The 21532-nt window shown below is 40.1% G+C and overlaps 7 protein-coding genes across 7 annotated transcripts; 2 read left to right on the forward strand and 5 right to left on the reverse strand.

Annotated features, from left to right (window-relative positions):
- Positions 1-116: 116 nt before the first annotated feature.
- V1514DRAFT_359878 (uncharacterized protein) lies at positions 117-6897 on the reverse strand (the record flags this gene model as incomplete). Its single annotated transcript, XM_066929682.1, has 13 exons — positions 117-913; positions 964-1088; positions 1135-1332; positions 1382-1646; positions 1700-1918; positions 1977-2190; positions 2240-2430; positions 2482-2764; positions 2816-3287; positions 3337-3838; positions 3890-6173; positions 6220-6582; positions 6638-6897. The coding sequence occupies 13 exons, from the start codon at positions 6895-6897 to the stop codon at positions 239-241; spliced, it is 6051 nt and encodes a 2016-aa protein (XP_066785122.1). The 3' UTR covers positions 117-238.
- Positions 6898-7461: 564 nt separating this feature from the next.
- V1514DRAFT_325844 (S-adenosyl-L-methionine-dependent methyltransferase) lies at positions 7462-9033 on the forward strand. Its single transcript, XM_066926687.1, has 4 exons — positions 7462-7783; positions 7846-7903; positions 7956-8034; positions 8087-9033. Exons 1-4 carry the CDS (start codon positions 7577-7579, stop codon positions 8877-8879), a joined length of 1137 nt encoding a protein of 378 aa, XP_066785123.1. The 5' UTR covers positions 7462-7576; the 3' UTR covers positions 8880-9033.
- Positions 9034-10436: 1403 nt separating this feature from the next.
- V1514DRAFT_359892 (uncharacterized protein) lies at positions 10437-12123 on the reverse strand (the record flags this gene model as incomplete). The annotated part of the gene is made up of 5 exons (XM_066929683.1): positions 11532-12123; positions 11200-11467; positions 10903-11144; positions 10784-10821; positions 10437-10743 (listed from the first exon to the last, which is right to left on the reverse strand). The coding sequence occupies exons 1-5, from the start codon at positions 11709-11711 to the stop codon at positions 10437-10439; spliced, it is 1035 nt and encodes a 344-aa protein (XP_066785124.1). The 5' UTR covers positions 11712-12123.
- A 1006-nt stretch (positions 12124-13129) lies between these two features.
- V1514DRAFT_325849 (nuclear protein DGCR14) lies at positions 13130-15234 on the forward strand. Its single transcript, XM_066926688.1, has one exon. The coding sequence runs from the start codon at positions 13618-13620 to the stop codon at positions 15058-15060; it is 1443 nt and encodes a 480-aa protein (XP_066785125.1). The 5' UTR covers positions 13130-13617; the 3' UTR covers positions 15061-15234.
- On the reverse strand, positions 15150-15526 carry V1514DRAFT_318167 (uncharacterized protein; the record flags this gene model as incomplete). Its single annotated transcript, XM_066925873.1, has 3 exons — positions 15150-15226; positions 15277-15448; positions 15500-15526. The coding sequence occupies 3 exons, from the start codon at positions 15524-15526 to the stop codon at positions 15150-15152; spliced, it is 276 nt and encodes a 91-aa protein (XP_066785126.1).
- Positions 15527-16083: 557 nt separating this feature from the next.
- On the reverse strand, positions 16084-19020 carry V1514DRAFT_350475 (uncharacterized protein). Its single transcript, XM_066929414.1, has 5 exons — positions 18517-19020; positions 18150-18455; positions 17339-18101; positions 16425-17275; positions 16084-16367 (listed from the first exon to the last, which is right to left on the reverse strand). Exons 1-5 carry the CDS (start codon positions 18785-18787, stop codon positions 16174-16176), a joined length of 2385 nt encoding a protein of 794 aa, XP_066785127.1. The 5' UTR covers positions 18788-19020; the 3' UTR covers positions 16084-16173.
- Positions 19021-19107: 87 nt separating this feature from the next.
- V1514DRAFT_350476 (Mo25-like protein) lies at positions 19108-21080 on the reverse strand. Its single transcript, XM_066929415.1, has 6 exons — positions 20800-21080; positions 20462-20745; positions 20212-20380; positions 19854-20123; positions 19699-19804; positions 19108-19648 (listed from the first exon to the last, which is right to left on the reverse strand). Exons 1-6 carry the CDS (start codon positions 20905-20907, stop codon positions 19569-19571), a joined length of 1017 nt encoding a protein of 338 aa, XP_066785128.1. The 5' UTR covers positions 20908-21080; the 3' UTR covers positions 19108-19568.
- Between the last annotated feature and the right edge of the window lie 452 nt (positions 21081-21532).

A 21532-nucleotide genomic window follows, 5' to 3' on the forward strand; every position in this document is an offset into this window, starting at 1 on the left:
AGCGTACAGACTGAAGCCAGAACCACTTCTGACGTATCCCAACTATTCGAGTATTTATATAATTCAGTCTCCACTTTCATCTTAATTCTGTGGCAGTGTTTCGATGACGACCCCCCCGCCAAGAGCAAGAAAGTCAAATTGAGTTTCACCCTCAAAAGTCATTGAAAACCTTAACCCGATTAACCTCAGCTATTGTTTTCTACACACCTGTTGCTTGTTAATTTTTACTATTAGCTCATCACCAGAACGGCGTCCATCCTATGTACATTTTGCACAAAAGTGCCGTGTCTGTCGCTCGATTTATCAGATGATCAACATGACCCTCAACACCAAGAGCAAACGATTCGTGACTTGTGATTCCCTGCAATCGGTTTCGTATTCTCTCCAATGCTTCCGTGGGCGATCGAGGCGATGCCCTCTTCGAAGTGCTGCCTCCCCTCCAATCAACAATAGGATCGTGTAAGAAAGTTTCAAGAACAGGAAAAAGAAACTCAATGTTCTCTCTTAGAGTTTTCAATGTCAACTCGCATGTCCTCCTGAATGGGCCCTCGTATCCGTATGGGCCACATGCATCAACAAGGTTGTGGGTTAGACGAAATGGGACTACTTCTGGTACTTCAAGATCGAGACCTTTTTCAAAAAGACAGCTAAAATCGACATGAAGCACTTCGCCTGTTGTTTCATGTAATAATATGTTTTCACAATGACGATCTCCAAGACCAAGAATGTAGCCAATGATAGACATCACGGCCAATGATCTGACATATCCGGTTCTGCTCTCCAGCCATTTTGTGGCTACCGGGAACATTCCTATAAACCATTCATACAGAACCGGGGGATACATTGGAAGAATTTTTTTTTTAAAAGCAGCCTCTGAAGGCGGCTTTCCAATTATTTTTTGAATTTCGGGATACTTGAAGAGCGTTAGCCAAAAGAATTAACGTTAATTTATAAGGTCCTCACATTTATTTGAATACCATGATCCAAATACGTAGTTTTTAATAGATCTCGGAGAGTTTTGGTATCATTGACCCACTCAATCAAGCCGGACCGCTCACTTAGCGGAGTAACAGCATATGTCAAAATGTCTTCTTCATTAGCGAGTTGTCTTTGGCTCAGCAGACTAATACTCACTAAGATTTCGTTGAGAAGATTCAACGTCGTTTCGTAACAAATAATTAATAGTATTGTTGAGTTCCATTAATCGCGCATCTTTCCGTAAATCATCTTTTGGCTTGCACAATAATGTAAACGTTCTGCCCTTATTACTTTTCATCTGAATCTTTTTCGGAGCTTGTAGAGACTTCAAAATTTCAATCTTATCTGATATTCCTATAAGAATGTTATTATTAAACCTAGTAATCATGTAACCAATACTTACCTTCAATTGTATCCGGCCAACTGCGGAACGGTGCATATCCGTTAGATGTATACTTCGTAGGCCATACAACCATAGTGTTCTCCTTCACTGGAATAACTAAATCACATGGTAATAATTTGCCGAAATCGACGTTCAAATCGGCAAGTGCAAGCACATATTGCTTTTTAGACGCAAACTTGACTACCGAAGCTTCACAGAGATTATGTAAATGACCAGCAACATTAACAGCGCTTTTAATAAGAGAAGAGATATCGGTGTGTCCTTTCTATTCAGTTATTTAGCAGGTTGTACTCCAAACTTACCAGATAAAATACTTACAGCTCTAACCGCCCGTATTATGTCTTTGCTGACATGAGCACGAGATTTTCTTGATTTCGCACTAGCACGATCATCTATTAATCGCATGCCTAATATTGACCATAATGCTTGCTGAGGATATGTGGCCACAGTATCAACAACAATTTCCTGTAAGCTTTTGTAGGTTTGACCGTCACAATGAACAATACGAGACAACATCTGAGACAAAACTGAAAAAAACTACACTTGCAATTAGTAAAATGATAAAAACAAATAGTCATTAGCATTTATAGCATACCATGTACTTTGGAATTAGACTTCTGTTGTCAGTAATCGACTTTTGGATTTCATTTAAGATTGCTACATTATCGGCAATTGAAATCGACACGCCTTCAGCGCAGTCTAGCCAGATTGTTACTAGCTTGGGGAGCGCCTGGAATATATATTTCGATCCATGTGCTAGTGCAAGACAATATGATTTTATAAACCCAGCGTGATATTTTCCCTTAATGCTGTTTCCAAGTTAGTCCAAGATATAACTCATAATTATTCTGTTCTTACAAGTCGGAATTTCTTTTGGATTCTGATTCCATGTATTGCTTTTCTATAATTTTGAGATAATACCTCCCAAGATGAAAATATGCACCTTCCAAGGATTTACATCGATTGATGACCTCATTATATTGAAACAAAACAGCAGACCATTCTGCCTGATCAGACTGATCATACCATTTTGCGTGGGTCAATGCCATCTAGACCATGTTAGATAACACCATCACACTAAAAAAAACAAAAATGAATACCTTCGCCAATTGCCTGTTTTTTTCTTTATTCATTTCCTTGCTGTCATTAATGTCTTTTGATTCCTTTCTAATAGCTTCATTCAAATCATAAATCTTCTTCAAAGCTTGTCTACGTTGACCCTGTTTCCATTGTAGCTTTGCCGATTCAGTCACAACTTGAGGCAAATAGAATCGATGTATATTTTGAAGAGCAAAAAAAGCATCGTTAGTATGACCTGTTTTCCTAGCCAATTTTGCGGTCTGCAGTAATACGCTTAATCGATCATCTGAGGAAGATTTGGTCCTGTGGTACATATTAGCAATCCATGGAATAGATATACTTCTTGTTACTTACTCAAAAAGAGTGATTACTGACTTATGAAGGTCAAGCAAATATCGTTTGTGAATATAAGTTCGACCCAAAAATTCAGTTCTCCGTTTAAAATGATCTTGCCATGTAGAGTACGCAGACGTATTTTTTTGTAAGAGATCTGTAAGAATTTCAATATCTGAAAGAGCATGAAGTTTAAACAACAAATCATGACTAAATCTAGGAGAAGCTGACTGCAAATGCGCAATTCCATTTGAAATTTCAATTCGAGCGGATGACAGTACCTTATACAGCCCACTTAAATTTTTTTCCTTGATCAACAACAGTGCCTTACCAATGTAAAAATCAAAGCTAGGTTTTGTTGCTCGTTTAATCCAATTGTCCAAGGACTGCCATTTTTCTAATACCCACGAAGCTTCAATGCCAAAGTCGACCCATGCACGAGGTAACTCGTCCCGGTTATTCGCAAAAATTTCCAAGCGACTCCATAGGTTTTCTGCTCAAGATTAGCATGCGAATCATTTTTAACTTTCAACTTAACTTACCATATCTATGAGACGAACGTAAGCAGTTCATTAAACCTGTTTCAGAATCCATATCGTTGGGGCTATTGCGAACCAGAACTTCATAACAACTTTCGGCAATGTCCCATTTTCCAGCTGCTTCATTTTCTAATATTTGTTGATCAAGTCCTGCAGACATGAGTTGTAAAGAAATTCCCTGAACTGAGTCTGGGCTTTTGAGTTTGGAATATATCATCTGTAACTTGATGAATATCTCGTTCATCTTGATCTTATCCCCCCGGCATTCTCTCGCAAACAGTTCATAATAGTATAGTGATCTAGCAAATGAGTTGCATTCAAATGCTTTGTTTCCCATTACTTCTACCGGAACGCTTTCCACGATTGTCATTGTCTTTTTAATTTCTTCATCAAAAGCCACGGGTTTCCCTGCCGAAGACGAACGAGAAGTTTCTTGGCCTCGAACGTTGAGACCATGCCTACCGCGGCACCATCTTTTGCTATGGTCCAGAACTGAAAACACAGTCTATATAGTTAATACTTAATTGTTTAAAAAACCAAAAAAAAAAAAAATTACCTCATAGAACATTTTCATTGTCTCAAATTCAAAGTTGTCAATGGGTGAGTCAAACTGTAGAATGGTCGTTATCTCATTCAAGATATTCGAACGATCAATATCTGTACCATTAACGATAGTATACTGAACTATATAAGGTAATAAAAAGCTCGAGATCGACAGATCTTGGTTTAAAATTGTTTTTGAAAAAATCAGGAAAATATCGTGAACGTCATCCTGAGATTCATCTTCAATAATTGCCACTGCTTTTCGCTTTCTTGTCGATTGTCTAGGCGTACTCCTCCAAATATCTGATGCGCGACTTAACAAATCTAGCGTAAACGATTGTAACCAGATCTTATGGGAAATTCCGGCAAAAAATATTGGATAATTGCAAAAATTTCCTTTGCTGTTTGCATTTAATGAGTATTTGGAAGTTGTGAATGGTGCAAGAGTAACTTTGCTAAGCAAACTAAACTGATTCCATTGTGATGAATTTGATGTAGAATCAGTGAAAGAAGCGCTAAATCCACCAAATTTCAACAACTGCTGCATGGCGTAGGCAAGATAAAGTTGAGGTTTCGTCTCAGTACATGCTCGAAATGCTGGGACAAGATATTTGTCGATGAGCACTACAATCAACTTCAATGTTTCGTCAATTGCATCAAAGTTAGAGAGAAGTAGTAAATCTTCGGTAATGCCTTTATCCACAAGCTTATTAGGATCTAATCCTCCAATCAACCCAAGACATTCAGACGAAAGTTGAGCAATCTCGGGCTTTGCATCATTAAATCTCGAGCAGACGTTTAAAAGTGATTGAATGGTAGACGATATCAAGTCATCTGGAGAGCTAATCATTATAAGTTTATACCAATCTTTCTGTCGGTTTAGAATAAATGCTTTCATTTCAATTAGCGCCACGTGGACCACAGAAAAATTATCACTTCGACATCTGGAATATAAGTACTGCACATATCTAGCATCAGAGTAATAATTCTGGCCATTATCACTTTGCTTAAAAGAATTATGCAAGCGTCCGACAACTTCTTTAAGCCCTTCTGGCACAATTTCTGGACTTGGAATAGCAGGTGGTGGCACTTTTTGAAGCAGATCATGTTGCTGAAACACCTCTAACAGTTCCACAGCTAATATTTCAGCATTTGCGGTCAGCTTATCCCAATAGTTACATAATACGGAAATTGTTAATTGAAGAAACCTCTCGAACTCGCTTTTTTTAACTGACCCAATAATTTTGGCTAATTCTATCCATGCGCCAATCGCAACATATTGAAGCGATTTATCTTCCAAGGCAGTCTGTATACATGAAAGAATTTGAGGAATTGCCATAAATGCATGATTTTTTGAAAACCGAACAGCAGCATGTAACGCCCGAATGCATTTAACCTTTTCGGTCCACTGAAGCCTTCGATGCACTGCAAATATCATATCTGACAATCCAGAAATAATACCAAGTATTGATTTTTTTAAAAAAGTATCCATTTGAATTGGAGTCGGCGATCGACGTTGCGACGTGCGACTATCAGAATTTTGCTTTGCAATAATCTGTAATGCTCTATACGACATTATCTCTTCGTCGTTTTTTTTCTCATCTTCTACTGAATAACGCTTCAAGACTTCAATTGATATTTCTATCATAAACCTTTGAAGAAGACTGGTCACAGGAAATCGGCTGAGATTTGAAAGTTCTGTTAACAGCAACGTGGCCTCGTGTATTGGTTGAGATAAATTTGGTTGTGTTAAAAATATCGCAAGAATTGGTATAATATTATCGGTTAATATTTGATAAACTTCCTTTCCAGTTATTTCGGCTAAGTGGCGAATAATGATGCTCTTTTTTTGTAATACCAAGTAGGGCACGGTATATTCCTGAGTTCTAATTAAAAAATCATCTACCGAGACCTCTAATACATCTGAAAGCGTTTTTAACATTTGACTTTTTAGTTCAAAGTTCCCAAATACGTAAATGCCAATTGTAGACCAATAAGGTGCCATAAGCCTCCAGACCGATAAGCCCTTGAAAACAGCTATCTGCCTTAATTCGTGATAGGCCAGTGCTACTTCAAAGGCATTATTAGAATACAAGTAGTTAATCAATCGAAGTAAAAGAACGTTTAAATCTTCGCCCTCCGATATCTTGCCCAATTCGCTCAGAACAACAATTAATGTTTCGGCCATGTAAACGTTGTTATTGGCTGACCTTTTAATGATTTCAAGCACTTTATGTTTATTAGACGAGGTGGACGTAAACTGGCTATCTGATTCAACAAACAAAGGCAGTACTCGACTGGAATAGTTAGTATATAACTGATAAACCTTTGAACAAAACTAACCTTGCAGTAAGTCTGCATTCTCTAAAGCTTGAAGTAAACATGGACTGCAACCATTTTCCAAACACATGGTCACTCACATCAGGTGCAACATAATGACATAAATAGCGACGAAATGCTAGCATTAAAGAAATTCTTAGGGGTTCTTGTTTGCAAATTGCTTTGGCGGTTGTCATATAACCGAAAATATCGCACAATTCTGTCCAAGGTTCAGCTTTGACGTCCCTCGTAGGTCTTGGATTATCGCAAATCTTACAAAAATAATGAAGCTCTTCGTCAAGCATATTACAATTGTAACATGAGAGAAGTCCAAGATATTGCATTATTGTAATCTTCTTCGAATGCTCTAGAGAGTTGAACTCATCACTGCATTAAAAAAATTAGTGTGAATACTCTAATAGCCCACAATACTAAATATTACTCAAGAAAAGTTTTGAATTTAGAAAATTCTTTAACCAAACGTCCATTCTCGTCAAAAACTTGTGGAATGACTTGCATCAGTGATCCAGCGACAACGCAGCTCAACTCTTCTTTTTCAACTGCGTTGACGTTGTCCCTCAATTCTGACACATTCGTAGCTGTAGCATCTAATGAATTTGGCAACATGTCCTGTTCAGGCATATCATCTGAAAGAAGAATGGTATTATCTGAGATTGGCTCATGAGTATCAAACGAACGCATCTCAAGGATAAAACGAATATTTTAAAAGACAACCTGATCTGCCTCAATAAAAATTTTATACAAAATTATCTTTCAATCTTATGAGCCATTCAGACCGTTGGTAATTGTTTACAAAATATTTTTTTGCTTCTTGTTGTCGTCCATACTGACCTCAGTGCTTTCTTCTATTACGACGCGCGATAGAAAAACAAACACGAGTCGCGTTCGCAGTTTACCCGGATTACTTGTCATATATAGATATATATAGATGGCATATCTATTTCAAACAGTCATAATGCAAAAATATAAATAATATGTTATAGATCTGTATAATTAATGAATATGAGATATACAAAAATAGAGATTCAAGGAGCGTAGTACTAAGTAGTAATTTTTGTGCCGAATACGAGTCCGACCTGGCTTGCTTCGGGCGCAGTCAATATAATATATACGTAGTACTATAATATAATGCAGGTTGCAATTGCTCGTGTTCGTTTTTTCGCCAACAGCTCGTGTTCGGGTACCGATAGGCGCCCCCCGGGAGCTAAACTCTTCGCTGTTTAAATTTCGCACTAACAGTTCTAAGGCTTTATCACCCGTCTTCATTGTCGTTTCTCTCTTCTTTATTTTTTTGGGAACACTCGCTTCAATTTCGATAATTCTTTCTTTAACTTCATTGTTATTTTTTATACTAAAAACTATGGCCACTACGTTTGTTCCCGAGAAAGTCGACCGTGTTCGCGACGCGAAATTTAAGGAAGCTTTGCACGGCAAGGATGCGACCAAGAAACAAGGCTTCTTTGCTGCCGTTAGCAAGAATGCTGATGCGCAGAAAGCTGCTGTTGATGAATATTTTAAGCATTGGGATAACAAGAAGCCTAGCAATGAGACTGAAGACGACAAAAAGGTACAGTTTATTTCATCTTTCCGCCATCATTGTGGGGCACTGATTGACCCGTCTTATCGTAGCAACGTTTGGAAGAATACGCTTCACTTACTAGACATTACTATAATTTGGTTACTGACTGTACGGTTTGATGTCTTGTTTAATAGCATTGACGTTTCTAATTGCTTTACAGTCTACGAGTACGGATGGGGCACTTCGTTCCACTTTTCACGATTCTATCGCGGTGAGAGTTTTAAGCAGTCAATTGCTAGGTATGTTTTTTATTTTTATTTTTTTTGTTACAATTGTCTAATTCTGTGCAAGACATGAACATTATTTGGCATACAAGACTGGTATCACTGCTGGTATGAAAGTTCTTGACGTCGGTTGTGGTGTTGGAGGACCAGCTCAGGAGATTGCCAGGTTTACGGATTGTAATGTTGTTGGTCTTAACAACAATGACTACCAGGTTGAGCGTGCTACTCACTACGCCAAGAAACTTGGACTTGCTGATCAGCTCAGCTTCGTAAAGGGAGATTTCATGCAGATGGATTTCGAAAAGGAGTCCTTTGACGCTGTGTACGCTATTGAAGCTACTGTCCATGCTCCTTCACTTGAGGGCGTGTATGGTGAAATTTATAAGGTTCTCAAGCCCGGCGGAACTTTTGGTGTATATGAGTGGGTCATGACTGATCAATATGATGAGTCAATTCCTCAGCACAGAGAAGTTTGTTATGGTATTGAGATTGGAGATGGTATCCCCAAGATGGTCAAGATCGATGTTGCGCGTGATGCGCTAAAGGCTGTTGGCTTTGAGATCATTCACGAGGAAGATCTTGCCTCAAGACCTGATGATGTGCCATGGTACTACCCACTGACGGGTGAGTGGAAGTATCTTCGATCTCTTAGCGACCTTGTTACAATTTTCCGCACATCATGGCTTGGAAGACAAGTCACCATGAAGTCCGTTGGTCTGTTGGAGCGATTCCATTTGGCTCCTGAAGGTTCTCAGAAGGTCACTGAAGCCCTCGAGGAAGCTGCTGTTAACTTGGTTCTTGGCGCGAAGTTGGGTCTTTTTACTCCCATGATGTTGTTTGTTGCCAGAAAGCCTTTGTAAAATTATAACTTGTTTTTAATCATGTAATTCTTGTATTTTTTTTAGCGTATTTGTAATGTATGTTCTTGTTATTGTTTGACAATTTTTTAAATGCCTTGTCTATTTAAGATTGTATTTAGTTAAATGGTATGAGAAATCAGTTTTCACTTTATAATTTGCACTTAATTCTCGCCTATAGTTTACATATTTGTAATTATTTCTGCTTAATTTTATAATTTGCATTGGTATTTTAAAACACCTTACAGTCTTGTACAAGAATTCTTTATAAGCACTAGTTACCTGGAGGTTTGAAAGGTGGAGTGCGTTCAGCGCGCACAGTGATTATTGTGAATTATTACAACTTAAAATTTTTACGGAGCTCCGAGGTTGAAAGGTGCATTGTGTGGCCTTGGGAAAAATGACCAGAGCGCCAAAATAATAGAAGAGCTTGACGGTAGCAGAGGAAGAAGATAAGAAACAATAAAAAATAAGTGATTGAAATGATTGTATGAATTAAAATATGAGATTGAAAAAAAAAATAAAAAAAAATAAAAAAAATTGTCAATGTCAGAGCGAGAACCCAAAATCAAATTGGGGAGCGGGTCGACATGATCATCGTCATCATCATCGTCGTAGTCTGTTAAATCAACAATTCATCAAAGGCATCGAGGTTCTCGGATTCTTGAGGTGGCTGAGGCAATGGTGAAACGACGTAGGCAGCAGGACTAGCAGGCGCATCATGACTAGGCTGGGTTAAAGATGAAATTTTAAGGTTACTAATAGCAACCTCAGCATCATTGATCGTGTCTAGAATAGTTAGAATGGAAAGTTAAAAAAATGAGGCGCAGTGGACTTACCTACGAGCTGTTGTTTCATCTCTTTGTCGTATAGTTGCGCAAGAGCTTCTGTACAGGCAGAATCTTTTATACCATAGAGCATTTGGCAAATAAATAACGAGCGGCAATCTGTCGATATAGGGAACTGGCTGCCAAATCTTCTATGTGTGCTCGTACCACGTCCATAGCCCAAACAACAAAACGCTTGGTCTCTGCTCCTAAAATCTCGAGTTCTCGATAGGCAGCAAGATGACAAAGGCGGATATTTATCGCGTTCCGCAAGCGACGTCGGACATGCAGTTCTCTCCAAAGTAGCGCTTGCCAATCGCAAGCTCGGATAGGTATGCATGTGCCACCGGCATTGATATAATGATCTCGTTTGCATCAAGCTTTGTTAAACTAAATTCATTTTGCACATCAAACTCATTGAGAGCATTCTGCACTTTTTGCTTCCCAAGTGCAGCATTGTATTGCTCGACGAGGGCATAAACGCGGCCAGAATACTTTCTGACTCCCTTAATACGCAACTATGCTTCGTTGTTACCTGAGCATTTCTGTAATGCCTCTTGCTGAAGTCGACGATCTACCAAAACTTGATTAATTTACTCACTGAGACCAAGAAGAGTTGAGCTTCAGAACCGGTTTCCGCTCTAGTGTGAACAGCGTCGACCGCGTGAAATGCCTTGACAGCTTGGTAGACGCGAAGTAGGTTCTGATCCTCCTTGTTAATTGAAGAGAAGTATTATTTCCTCTTCTCATTCGCCGCGTCAAGTTCCAACTTAAAAAACCGTGAAGTGTTCTCCGTAAGGTCTTTCTCAGTTAGAGCGTTCTTTGCCCTGTTAGCCAGCGTGCGCGGGAGCTCGAGCCGACCACGCAGCGCACTAGCTAAGACGTGTTTCTGAAACAATAAATGCCGAGTGTCGCTAGACGCAGCATGCCCTGCAAAAACAAGATAAGCTGCTCTTGACCAAAATCGTTCGACTGCCTCGCCATCTGTCATCCCAGCACCATTTGTAGCAGGGTGGAAGAGTTTCGTGAGCGTAATGAAACTTTGGAACACATGGAGTAAAGAGAAGTTCTACACCGTACTTTTCGTTGAGTTCCTCTGCGAGCTTTTCGAATGCTCTCTTATAACGGCAGTTTACATCATAGGTGATTGTTCATGCCTTGAACGCCGGTATACCATCAATCACAGGCAGCCCAATCACCTTTCTTATAAAGTGCATGTAGTGCTCTTTCCTTTCAGCTAATATTAAAAGATCCATAAGCAGAAGAATAATCCCGTGGCAACAAAAGAAATCATCCCGAACAGCAAAAGGAAGAAACAAGAAAAGAAAAGAAAGAAGCAAGAGAGAGAAAGAAACGGGAACGGGAACGGCAACGGGAACGGGAACGGGAACGGGAACGGGAACGGGAGGAAGATGATCGCCGGAGAGCGCTAGAGAGCCAACTAGCGGTGACCAAGTAACATAATTAGTCTATTAGGATCTTCACGATAAACTTACTTTTAAAATGCACTAATGTGACATAGGAATTAGACCGGTTCCTCAACTGCTTCAACTCCATCCCACTCCAATTATCATTGACTAGCTCCTGGTACAGTGTCGCCTTCCCAGGCAGCTGTCGTTGTTTTTGTGAAGGTAGTCTCAACCATGCCAAATAGCTAGATACCAACTCTTCAAAGCATAGCTCAAAAGACGCTCTTTCTTTGATACGGCTCATCTGATTGGTACGTCCACCGCTTGGCTTGATAGAAACATCTGTCATGTGTATCTGAGTAAGCTATTGTATTAATTAACTCCCATCGAGATCGACATCAGTAAATAACCAAACTTACATGAACACGTGGTTGTTCTTCCGTCTCTTCGTTATTACCTGCTGAGGCGCTAGAGCGAGACTCCTTTGAATATTGTCCTTCATTGTCAGAATCACCACAAGACCTATTTCCACTAAAGTCATAACCGTCACAATCGTTATCAGATAGCATAGCCAGCATATCATCGTCGTTATCAACCATATTGTCATCCACACCTTCTAAGGTCTTGGTCACCGCTAGTTGGCTCTCTCGCGCTCTCCGGCGATTTTGTTCCCGTTCCCGTTTCTTTCTTTCTTTCTCTCTCTTGCTTCTTTCTTTTTCTCTCTCGCTTCTTTCTTTCCTTTTCTTGTTTCTTCCTTTCTTTCTCTAGTTCATTCCGCTGTCTTTCCTCATATCGTTCCACAGCCTTTTCATGTGCGTCTTTATAATGTTGAAAAGTAGCCCAATAGTCACTTGGTTCTCCTTCCGAAACTGGTCGACTCGGAGAAGGCTTATCATACATTATTCCGTTTGCAACATATCGATTTATGATTTAGCGCATGAAACCGGGTGGCTATTTAGACAGCGAGCTGGATCACTGAATGTTTAGTCTCGGACAAAATTCACTTGCTCGGAAAGCTTGGGGTGGGTGTAGCTGTAGTCATGACCGTTTCAGCTAGATCGTTGCAAGCTGGATCATGTGGCGTCAACACCCAGTACCTGTTTTGAATACGTCAGTAGATACTTATATACCGGTAGCATACCTCCACAACACCAGAAAATACGTCGTGAAATATCTCCGCAGGTTCCTGGTCATCTTCGTCAACACAAGCGTCGAAATCACCTTCATCACAAAGTCCTTCACCAAAAGATTCCCCAGTCGCGTCACCAAGTGCTTCCTCAGATACTTCTTCAGCTCTTTCAATTTCTTCCTGCTCCCTGGCAGACTCCTCAGCATTAGCAGTGGCCATTTTAAGCAATGAATCCAGTTGTGCCTCTTCATCATCTGAAATATCTATGGTAGCAGTTTCTTTATAGTCGGCGGCCCTTATCCTCCTCCGGGAGGTCGCTGCTTTCCTTCTTCACAACGCTGATGACACCGTGATTTACCATACGTAACAGGTCATAATCATGGTCCAGGGCTCCGTGATACGCAAAGCTTTCGAATCACACGTAGTCGGACGGCTTGCTCGGCTTCATCGACCGGATAATTCCATGCACACCTTCAAACCCGATGAGCATACGCAGACCCGCCTTACGTAAAGTTTTCACCCATAAACCGGGTTTCGGCTATCATTGTTTTCATGTGTATCTTTTGTCAGTTAGCGAAATGCCTGGCATCAAGTTAAAAGAGCCACTCACGAAACAGAATTAACAACCTTCGTCGTGTCTTTTATAATGTCATGAAAAGCCGGAGTCACTTTGCAAAGCTCCACACTCTCATCACTCAGTTCCTTTCGCTCTCGAAACAAGAAAACCTTCAAGATTTAAATATTTCATGGCCCGGTTTATAATTGTCTTTAAAATTTTTATGCGATATCTTTCTCGTTCCCACTCCGAAACATTTGTGATCATCCACTCCTGGAACGTTAGTTGTCATTGATGCTCCTCAAATTCTCGATAAAAAACATCTTCAATCTCCTCCACAGTCTTTCCAGAATCTTAGACCTTGCATCTGTCAAATTCATATTTTTAAAAAGGTTCCAGTAATTGCAATCTGGATAATGTAGTTTCAAGATCTTTTTCGCTTCTTTCTCTCCGCCGACTCGTTCGCAGAACTTTCTATAATGTTCTCCTTTGGTAATATCAACGACGCATGTTTCTAACGATAAACTCTTGACTCAATTGGTTCTGATTGCTCTCTAAACCGGAACGTAGACAAGCTCTGGCGAGTTTCCCGTTCTTATTGTTGTACTGCCAATTTTTTCTTTGCGCAACTTCAACCAAGGTCACACAATGCACCTTTCAAACTCGGAGCCCCGCAAAAATTCCGAGTTGTAAAACTTACAATAATCGCAGTGCGCGCGGTGTGCGCAATTACTTCTATAGCAATTCCATGTTTGATTTCTACAAGTGGGATTGATCCTCGGTTTATTCAAACAGCACTACTCAGGACATATTGAGCGAAATGGATTCTAGCTTTACCTCGGCCAGTCAGAAACGCTCTATGGGGATTCATGATGAAAAAGTTAATGGAATATCAGAACGATCATTAAGAACAGCGGTCGGAACGATGGTCTTGCCGCCACCTCCAGCAGCACCCAAGATTGAACGACCAAGTACGGTTCTTGACGAAGACAAATACGTGGAATCATTGTCAAAAATTATCGAACGAGATTATTTTCCGGATGTTACGATATTGAAGTATAGAAATAAATACCTTGATGCTCTTGGAGCAGGGGAGTATGACTTGGCTGCACGACTGCAACGCAAATTAGAACGGCTTTGTGAACCAGATGGCGTTGCCAGGGAAGAAGCAAGGAGAGCACGAAAGAGGCAGAAGACTACCCTGGCAAATAAAAAACGGCGGATTGAAATGAACACGGTACCGACACCTACCCTGGCTCACTCCAGGGCAGAGACTCCGATGCTTGTTAGCGAAAGCTTTTCTAGTACAGATGACAGCGACGACGAGTTTTCAGACGCAGATGCAGAAGACCAAGAATCCAGTAACGGGGAAATTACGAAAGGTTCATTAGACCAATTTCAGGGGAAATATACATCTGAAGATAACGAATCGTTTAACAAGATACTTGATAAACGGAATCAAAAGAACAGAGAGAAGCATTCATGGATCTGGAATAACAATCAGATCGCGGGAGATAAAGCTACAAAGCTTATCGAATGGGAAAAAGAAACAGGCAAGTCACTGACAAACAATGCAACTTATCTGTCAGCATCAAACATGCCAGACAGTTCAGTGGCTCTGATTCCAGTCAAGGATAGTACACCAGGTCCTACTTCGTGGAAAACTAAGCCAAATAACGAGCTCATGTTTGCACCAGAAGGACTACCAAATCAACCTAGAGTTCAAAGAACGAAGTATAAACAGATTGACCGAGCGAACACTCGTATCAGTCATGAGAATAATATAAACGACCAGCAATTGCAAACCAATCGTGGCGAAACCCCATCGACAGACGACATGGGAGATAGCACTCCTAGAATACGTGGATATTCATTCGTGTCTGCTGCGCCTTCGCCTTCACCTTCAGAATTTGACGCGCAGCCAATGACTTGGGCATCAGTTGGTGCAACACCAATCGTTTCAAAATTTAAAATTTTGGATACTCCCAAACGAGAAGAGCTACATCACCGACTGGTAAAGCGGATAACAACGCAGAGTAACATTGCAAAATTACGATCGATTTCAACGCCAAAGTTTAAAAGTTCACCGGTTATTCACAAAACGACAGTTTCACCTGCTGGGAAGCGATTATTAGAGAGCATAATCTCTAGCCGTAGAAGGACTCAGGGACCGTCGAATCTGAAGACACAAGACGGTGTAGCAACTCGCAGGAACATGCCTACGCCGGTTGCAGGCTCCCAGCCACCACAGGATCGCAAATAAAATGTTTTATTTATAATACATTAATATAAAAAAAAGGAATACATAAAACATTTTGGTTGACGAATTCATAAGTCATGACCGCTGATTTTTCAGAACGCAATAGCGGCAACATTCAACACCGGAGCCAGTGATAGTGTGATCAACCGAGCAGACAGCCAGCACATTCCTCTGCAGCACAGCAGCACAATAATCCGGTGCAGAATGCTCCACAACAACCATCGTCCTGCCGGGCTGGCTGTTGTTGTATGATGACCGGGGGTGCCTGTTGGGGATAGTATGGTTGTTGCTGATACTGGGGAGCATATCCACCAGGAGGACCGTAGTTTCCATTAGGATGACCTTGTGGAGGACCGTAGTTTCCTCCGTATGACTGAGGCGGATACTGCGGCTGTATGTCGTTAATAAATGCAATATGGACTTTCATGATCCAATAACTCACGCCTTGGTTATTCTGATAGTAACTCATTTTTTAATGCAATGCAAGTACGAGTGGGCAAAGATTGCTCAAATCTTTCAAGCTATATAACTATATATACATGTACGGTAGAAATCTCCACGACATTGGTTTCGAACGGCATCATGAAATTTAGCTTCTATTACAAAACCCACGTCAGTGCGCGAATTTTGTTATTTTATTTTGGTTCAGGGACAGCACCATCTCGAAAGTTCTCCAAACCCAAAAAAAAAAAATTACGTGTGCATGGTACTCCATCACGATGCCACCCAATCTTAATTATTTATGACCTTCGATAGACATCTTAAATTAGATGTGTAAACTTGAAAGATCAGCGGCAGAGCTCCGAGGGTTCGGAATCCAGAAAGTGCCGCTTATCCAGCGGCTGAATCCCTGGCATGCGAAGAACTCTTGGCAGCATTGTCTTTCCATACCGGAAAATAAGTACCATCAGACACCTGCTAATTCACAACAAAAGCTACATCATCGGCCCGAGTGCTGAGTTTGCCAAAAAAAAAAAAAAAAAAACGTTATCCAAGCTTGTAAAGGTTGGCAGAGCTCAACTCGTCATGATTTTTACAACGGGTCAAGGTTTGTCATTTTTTGATTTACCGCACAGCCTCAGTCAAGCTCATACGCACCCCCCCTCCAAAAAAAGTCTACATGACATAAAATTCTTCTCCACAATATACGCATATGACATTGTCATGCAGAAGCTTATCCAAAACACTCCCGTGCACCGGCGTGCCAATACTATTTGTTATCGACTCTCGCGATATGGCGGTCTGTGAGCAAAGACTGCAGCGACGTTGGTGCAAGCCCATCACCGGCAATAATGTAATAGAACATACCCCTAAATTCTTGAGTCAGCTCAGTTCCTTCTTCATAGTATACGTCATCAAAACCATACCCCATGTATGACCGTTAGTCCGGCACACGGCAATGAATTCCTCGGGAGCATCGAGATCCATTCGTATTTCAACGTCACTCCCACAAGCAATACATTTGCACTCTTTGTCTCTGTCAGTATCATCTAAAGCTACGGCGGCCTCAGATTCTTCTACCACTCCAGAAATGCCAACATCCAACATGCGGTTCTTCTCAATTAGGCGAGCATCACTCAATTCGTCATCTACAGGATACCCAAATTGTTTTAATTTTTCAAACGTGCGTCTCGATAAACCAGTCAGCCAATCGAAATCCGCAACGCGTTTATGTGACCCCAATCGCAAAAACCTTGCATATTGATACGCAATCTTGCCAGAGTATTCATCACAACCTGATTTCATGTCAAGAAAAATTTGCAATACCAGACTCGCTATCTCAACGCGACTATGCCGGCAGCTATCATACATATCCTTAATAATGCGAGACCTTGCATCACCGTCCAATGCTTGCTCACCAGAAAATGATAGCGCCCAATTATTGAAACTATACAGTAATCGGCGCGTAAAACCTATTCGGGAATCAACCAAGAAATTGGCCTTGAACTTTTGAAAGATATCGTCGCTCGGAAGCAAAGACTTTAGATATGATATTGCCGCAATGACCCATTGAATTTCAGATTCTTCTTTCTGACTAACGGCTGCAAGCTTTGCACACCACAGAATAGTTCGAGGTGACACGGCTGACCTCTTTATTTGATTGTACCGATTAAAAAGGTTTTCAAAAGTAGTCTCTTCTGTGAATGAATAATATAATATAATGCGACTCCAGTCTGTTGAAGAAACTGGATAATAGTAGCTGTTCGCTGGTAGAATACTATAACCACATCAGCAACGCGGAAAAACAAAAAAAAAAAAAAAAAAAAACATTTTTGAGTACCTGTACAATATAAACGGATTAAGAAATACATCACTATCGTATGATGCTATTCGAATGTCTGCTTCTGTTGTTTCCTCGTTCTCATCTGGAAATGGCGAGTAATAATTTTTGACGCGAGACTCCAATAAATTGGAAATCTTCCGCGCAATTAAGCTTGCATCTGTAGATAAAGCTCTTGGCGGATACGTTAAAGATTTGATTTCTCCTGTATGAGAAATCAAAGTAATAAGTATGCCATCAGGGATTGCATTAAAATTCGACCCCACAATAGGTACAATCAAACCAGTCCGCTCTTCATGTACGTTAACCGTAAAATCAGAGTTTACGACAACCACATTGACAACAATGGCATGATTTACCATTGTTGCCACTCCTATAAGACCGTTTTCGGGTAACGATCGAGCCCAATTTAAATGAGAAATAGCCTTCTTGGATTTTTTCTTGACCAGCTGAGGTACTCCTAGAGAAACTGATGAATTTGAGATTATCATGGGGCAAAAAAACAACTCATTGATTGATGTTGAGATCAGCATGAAGCATGTTCGCGTTTCTTCCTGAGGGTTTTCGACTCCAATGACTGCAGAGAATTTGATATTTGTGATCCATCCTTCAGATATCTTTTGCGATCCAGTAATACCGGCACCAACCTCTTCATATATTCTCCATAAATATATACTACCATCCTCATGTCCGGTAGCTAAAATCGATAAAGTTCGACCTTGGCTGTCTTGCAATCCATAAAAAGCATCTGACCAGGCAATAGCTATCAACAGTCTTAGCATTCGGTTCCACGTACATGATTTATACTTACAGTGTATCCGTAACCGTTGAACCTTCTCCTTTTCTTCGATAAGCAATTGTTGTTTGTCATTGTTATTGATAGAAATATTTAACGATTTTGCAACAGCCAAATTAAGCTTAAAAAGTTGTTTCCATCGATCCGTTGATGAACTCTTTTCGTTTTTAGATGATACAAAAATAATCACTTCTAATGTTGAAAGCAAAACGGCCAAAAGAGGGCCACCCCTAATGGATGTCCTAATTGGAGACCAAGCCAAATCCGTGATAGATATTATTGATTGGCCCTCGCTGATCGATTCAGTTTCATTATTAAAATCTACTGCATTAACAAAAAAAGAACTATTCTCCGAAGGAAAAAAAAAAATCATGGTTGGTACCATTTTTTGTAGCATTGATCCAAAATGCGGTAGAATCGATATCAAGCCAAGTTATTGAGCTTTTGTATTCGACTTTGTGAGTAGGCTGTCCATTTACGGTCCATTCTCGCGCAACCACGGGAGTTAAAATCTCAATTCCTGTGTTATTTAAGCCGGATCCTGCATGTTTACTACTGGCACATGTTATGGCTAGACGTCCATCGTTAGACCATCGAGCGCAGTTATAAGGTGCAGCAGTGGAGTGTCGATCAAGCAGAATATCAGGAATCATGCAGGCCAAGATTAATTATTTTGCATCAGTCCACCTAATTCGTTCCAAGTTCATTAAATCATTCAATCGGCTTGTTCCTATCAACGAATTGATCTGCCGATTTTATGTCCTTGACCATTAATGAGCACACTGTAAGCTGCTGCTTGACATCACGCGCGACGCAAAATAAATCATGAAGGGTCGGGGCCCATCCCCTCCTACATCCCCTCCTACTTGGACAATCAAACTACTACTACTACTACAAGCGTTTATGCTATGTTTATATGGTTAGAAATATAACTTTACTAAACTATGAAGTAATAATGATATCAAAACTTAGTCAAGTGCAAAGGTTTTTTTTTATAAACACGGTGGAGCTTCCGTGAAGGCCGACCACATCAAGCGAAATCATTATTGATAAATTAATATTACAAAATAACTTATGCTAATTTGATATACTGAAGCTCACTATATCCTACTAAGCTATATCAGATCCGCACATTCATCAAATCATCCCAAAATACATATCAGGCCAACGAAACAAAATAGCACGTTCAGTATTGATTATGCAGTTTATTTACGTATTTCGCCAAATTTATAATCAATGATGGTCATGCTTTACTTGCGGCCTCATGTAATTCGGTATTCCCATATGTCGTAACCTCAAATGTTAGCTATGCTATAAATAAATAAATATATATATATGCAATGTAATAATCGAATCAGCGAAGGATAAGAGGTGCTGTGATGAGCGACGACGACAAGAAAAAACAAGAGAAATGAACAGGGCTCCTGTATAAATTCAACTTCTTATTTGGTCCTGTTGAAGCTCTTGTATCTGTTTTATTAAGAATTGCTTCTCGTCATTAAACTGGTCATCATCTAAATAAAAATTAGAACGCAAACGTAAAAATATTAGTTTCTTTACACACTCTTTCTGTCGCTATGAAATTCGGGTAAAAATACCAGTAATTTGGCCTGGTTTTTTATAAGAATGTCTATGACCGGCTTAGACTTGTGAGGATTAGCCACGAATACCTATATCTGTAAGAAACTGAAAAAGCAATAGCCACAACAATGCAAGTACCTTAAACACATGGAATGATTCATATTGAATATTCCTACTCTTGTCTCTGAGCATATTCATAATTAATTTAAGGCGTTCTGGTGAGTCGATATATGCTGTCATTATTATGTAATTTGTGCGATCTAAAAGAATTTCTCCTAATAGTTTGATGGACTGTCGCTTGGTTACATAATTTGAAGAAACTAAAAGACCGTTAAACCTTTCAAAAAATAAGTCTGTATTTCGTGTAAGAAGTTCCAATGCAAGACTCTTATGGCGCGTAAGAAGCTCCTGTAATATATAATTTAGTCCAAAGTCCTACAAAAATACCTGACTAGAAATAGTACAGAAAAAGCACCGATTGAATAAATGAACTGACCCTGAATGTTGAGAATGCGTCACTGGCGATCTCAAACGCAGGATACTGCACATATTGGAAAAAATTCCAGAAAAGCTCACTTGCCAAAACGATCTTAGCCAATTGCTCGTGTTTTATGCATTCTCGCAATATCTGACCACAGTTAAGAGCAATATCAGAATTTTCATATCTATTATAGGTAAGGAAGCCAGCCATTAGTATTAATAAAATAAAACTCGTCAGCTACAAGACACTCCAGGTTATGACTTACCCTTTTACAAGAAGCACTATCACCTTCTCACGTGTGCTTAAATATTCGACAGTGGGGAAGCGTTGACCAATCTGTCTTTGTAAAATGGTTATGAATATTACCGTAAAATCCTTTCGGAGTTCGAAATCTAGGCGGGGCAGGGCCTTTATCATATAGTATAAAAGATCATTCGAATAAACTTCTTGAGCAAGTAGCGCGATAGTATTTGGAGAAGGGTCGCTATCTGAATCTCCATTCAGAAGAACCTTTAACTGACCAACTATTCGAGTTATTTCGTCGATGGCCTGCTCACTAGATGTCAGGAGAGAATGGTTAAGCCGAACATAAATATTCTTTACCTTTTTCTTGTCAGCCGAGTGCTCAAGCCGATTCAACGAGTCCTGCAAGAGTCTGACCAAATCTTGAGGAGATTTTTGCCGACTAGAGCGCGAAAACAGGAATGCCATCCTGTTTTGCTATGAAGCTATGTTCTGATGGTATATTGTTACAACAAAACTAAGTGAGAAAAACTTAATGATTAACCAACAAATGCGATGCTATGCAGGCTTAGGACAATCGCTCAATTACTCAATGGCCAGAAACCAACAATTATGTACAGGATGACTGCGTGTGTTTGTAAACTAGCCTGTAAACGGCCCGGCTCGTCTGCTTGTGGGGTTGGTGTACAATATGAACCCCTACCCACTCGGTTGCCTGAGCAACGGCCCCTGGCTTGGACCGAACGTCTAAACAACCGCCCTGATCCTACATGTACCACAATTGAAATGCCATCTTGTTCAAAAATTTTTGCTACTTATTACTACTGGTGTATCGGTATTTAGTAGGATTTGTTGACGTTGAGGTCCACGGCGGTGGTGGTTATGTACGAGGAGTAGATCAATGCTGTACGCACATCAAATATCTCATAGCCAGGCTTAAGAACCATCTAATTTAAAACTACTAGTAATATTTATTCTCATAATTAGAAAAAATTATAAGTTTTAATATACCAAGAAAATCATAATCTGTAAATTATTACACGGTTGCTTTGTTGACTGAAAGTTTAGCCAGGTTGAGCATTAGGGTTTAAAC

This window comes from Lipomyces japonicus, assembly GCF_038497905.1.
Source record: "Lipomyces japonicus strain CBS 7319 unplaced genomic scaffold V1514scaffold_6, whole genome shotgun sequence".
NCBI lineage: Eukaryota > Fungi > Ascomycota > Lipomycetes > Lipomycetales > Lipomycetaceae > Lipomyces > Lipomyces japonicus.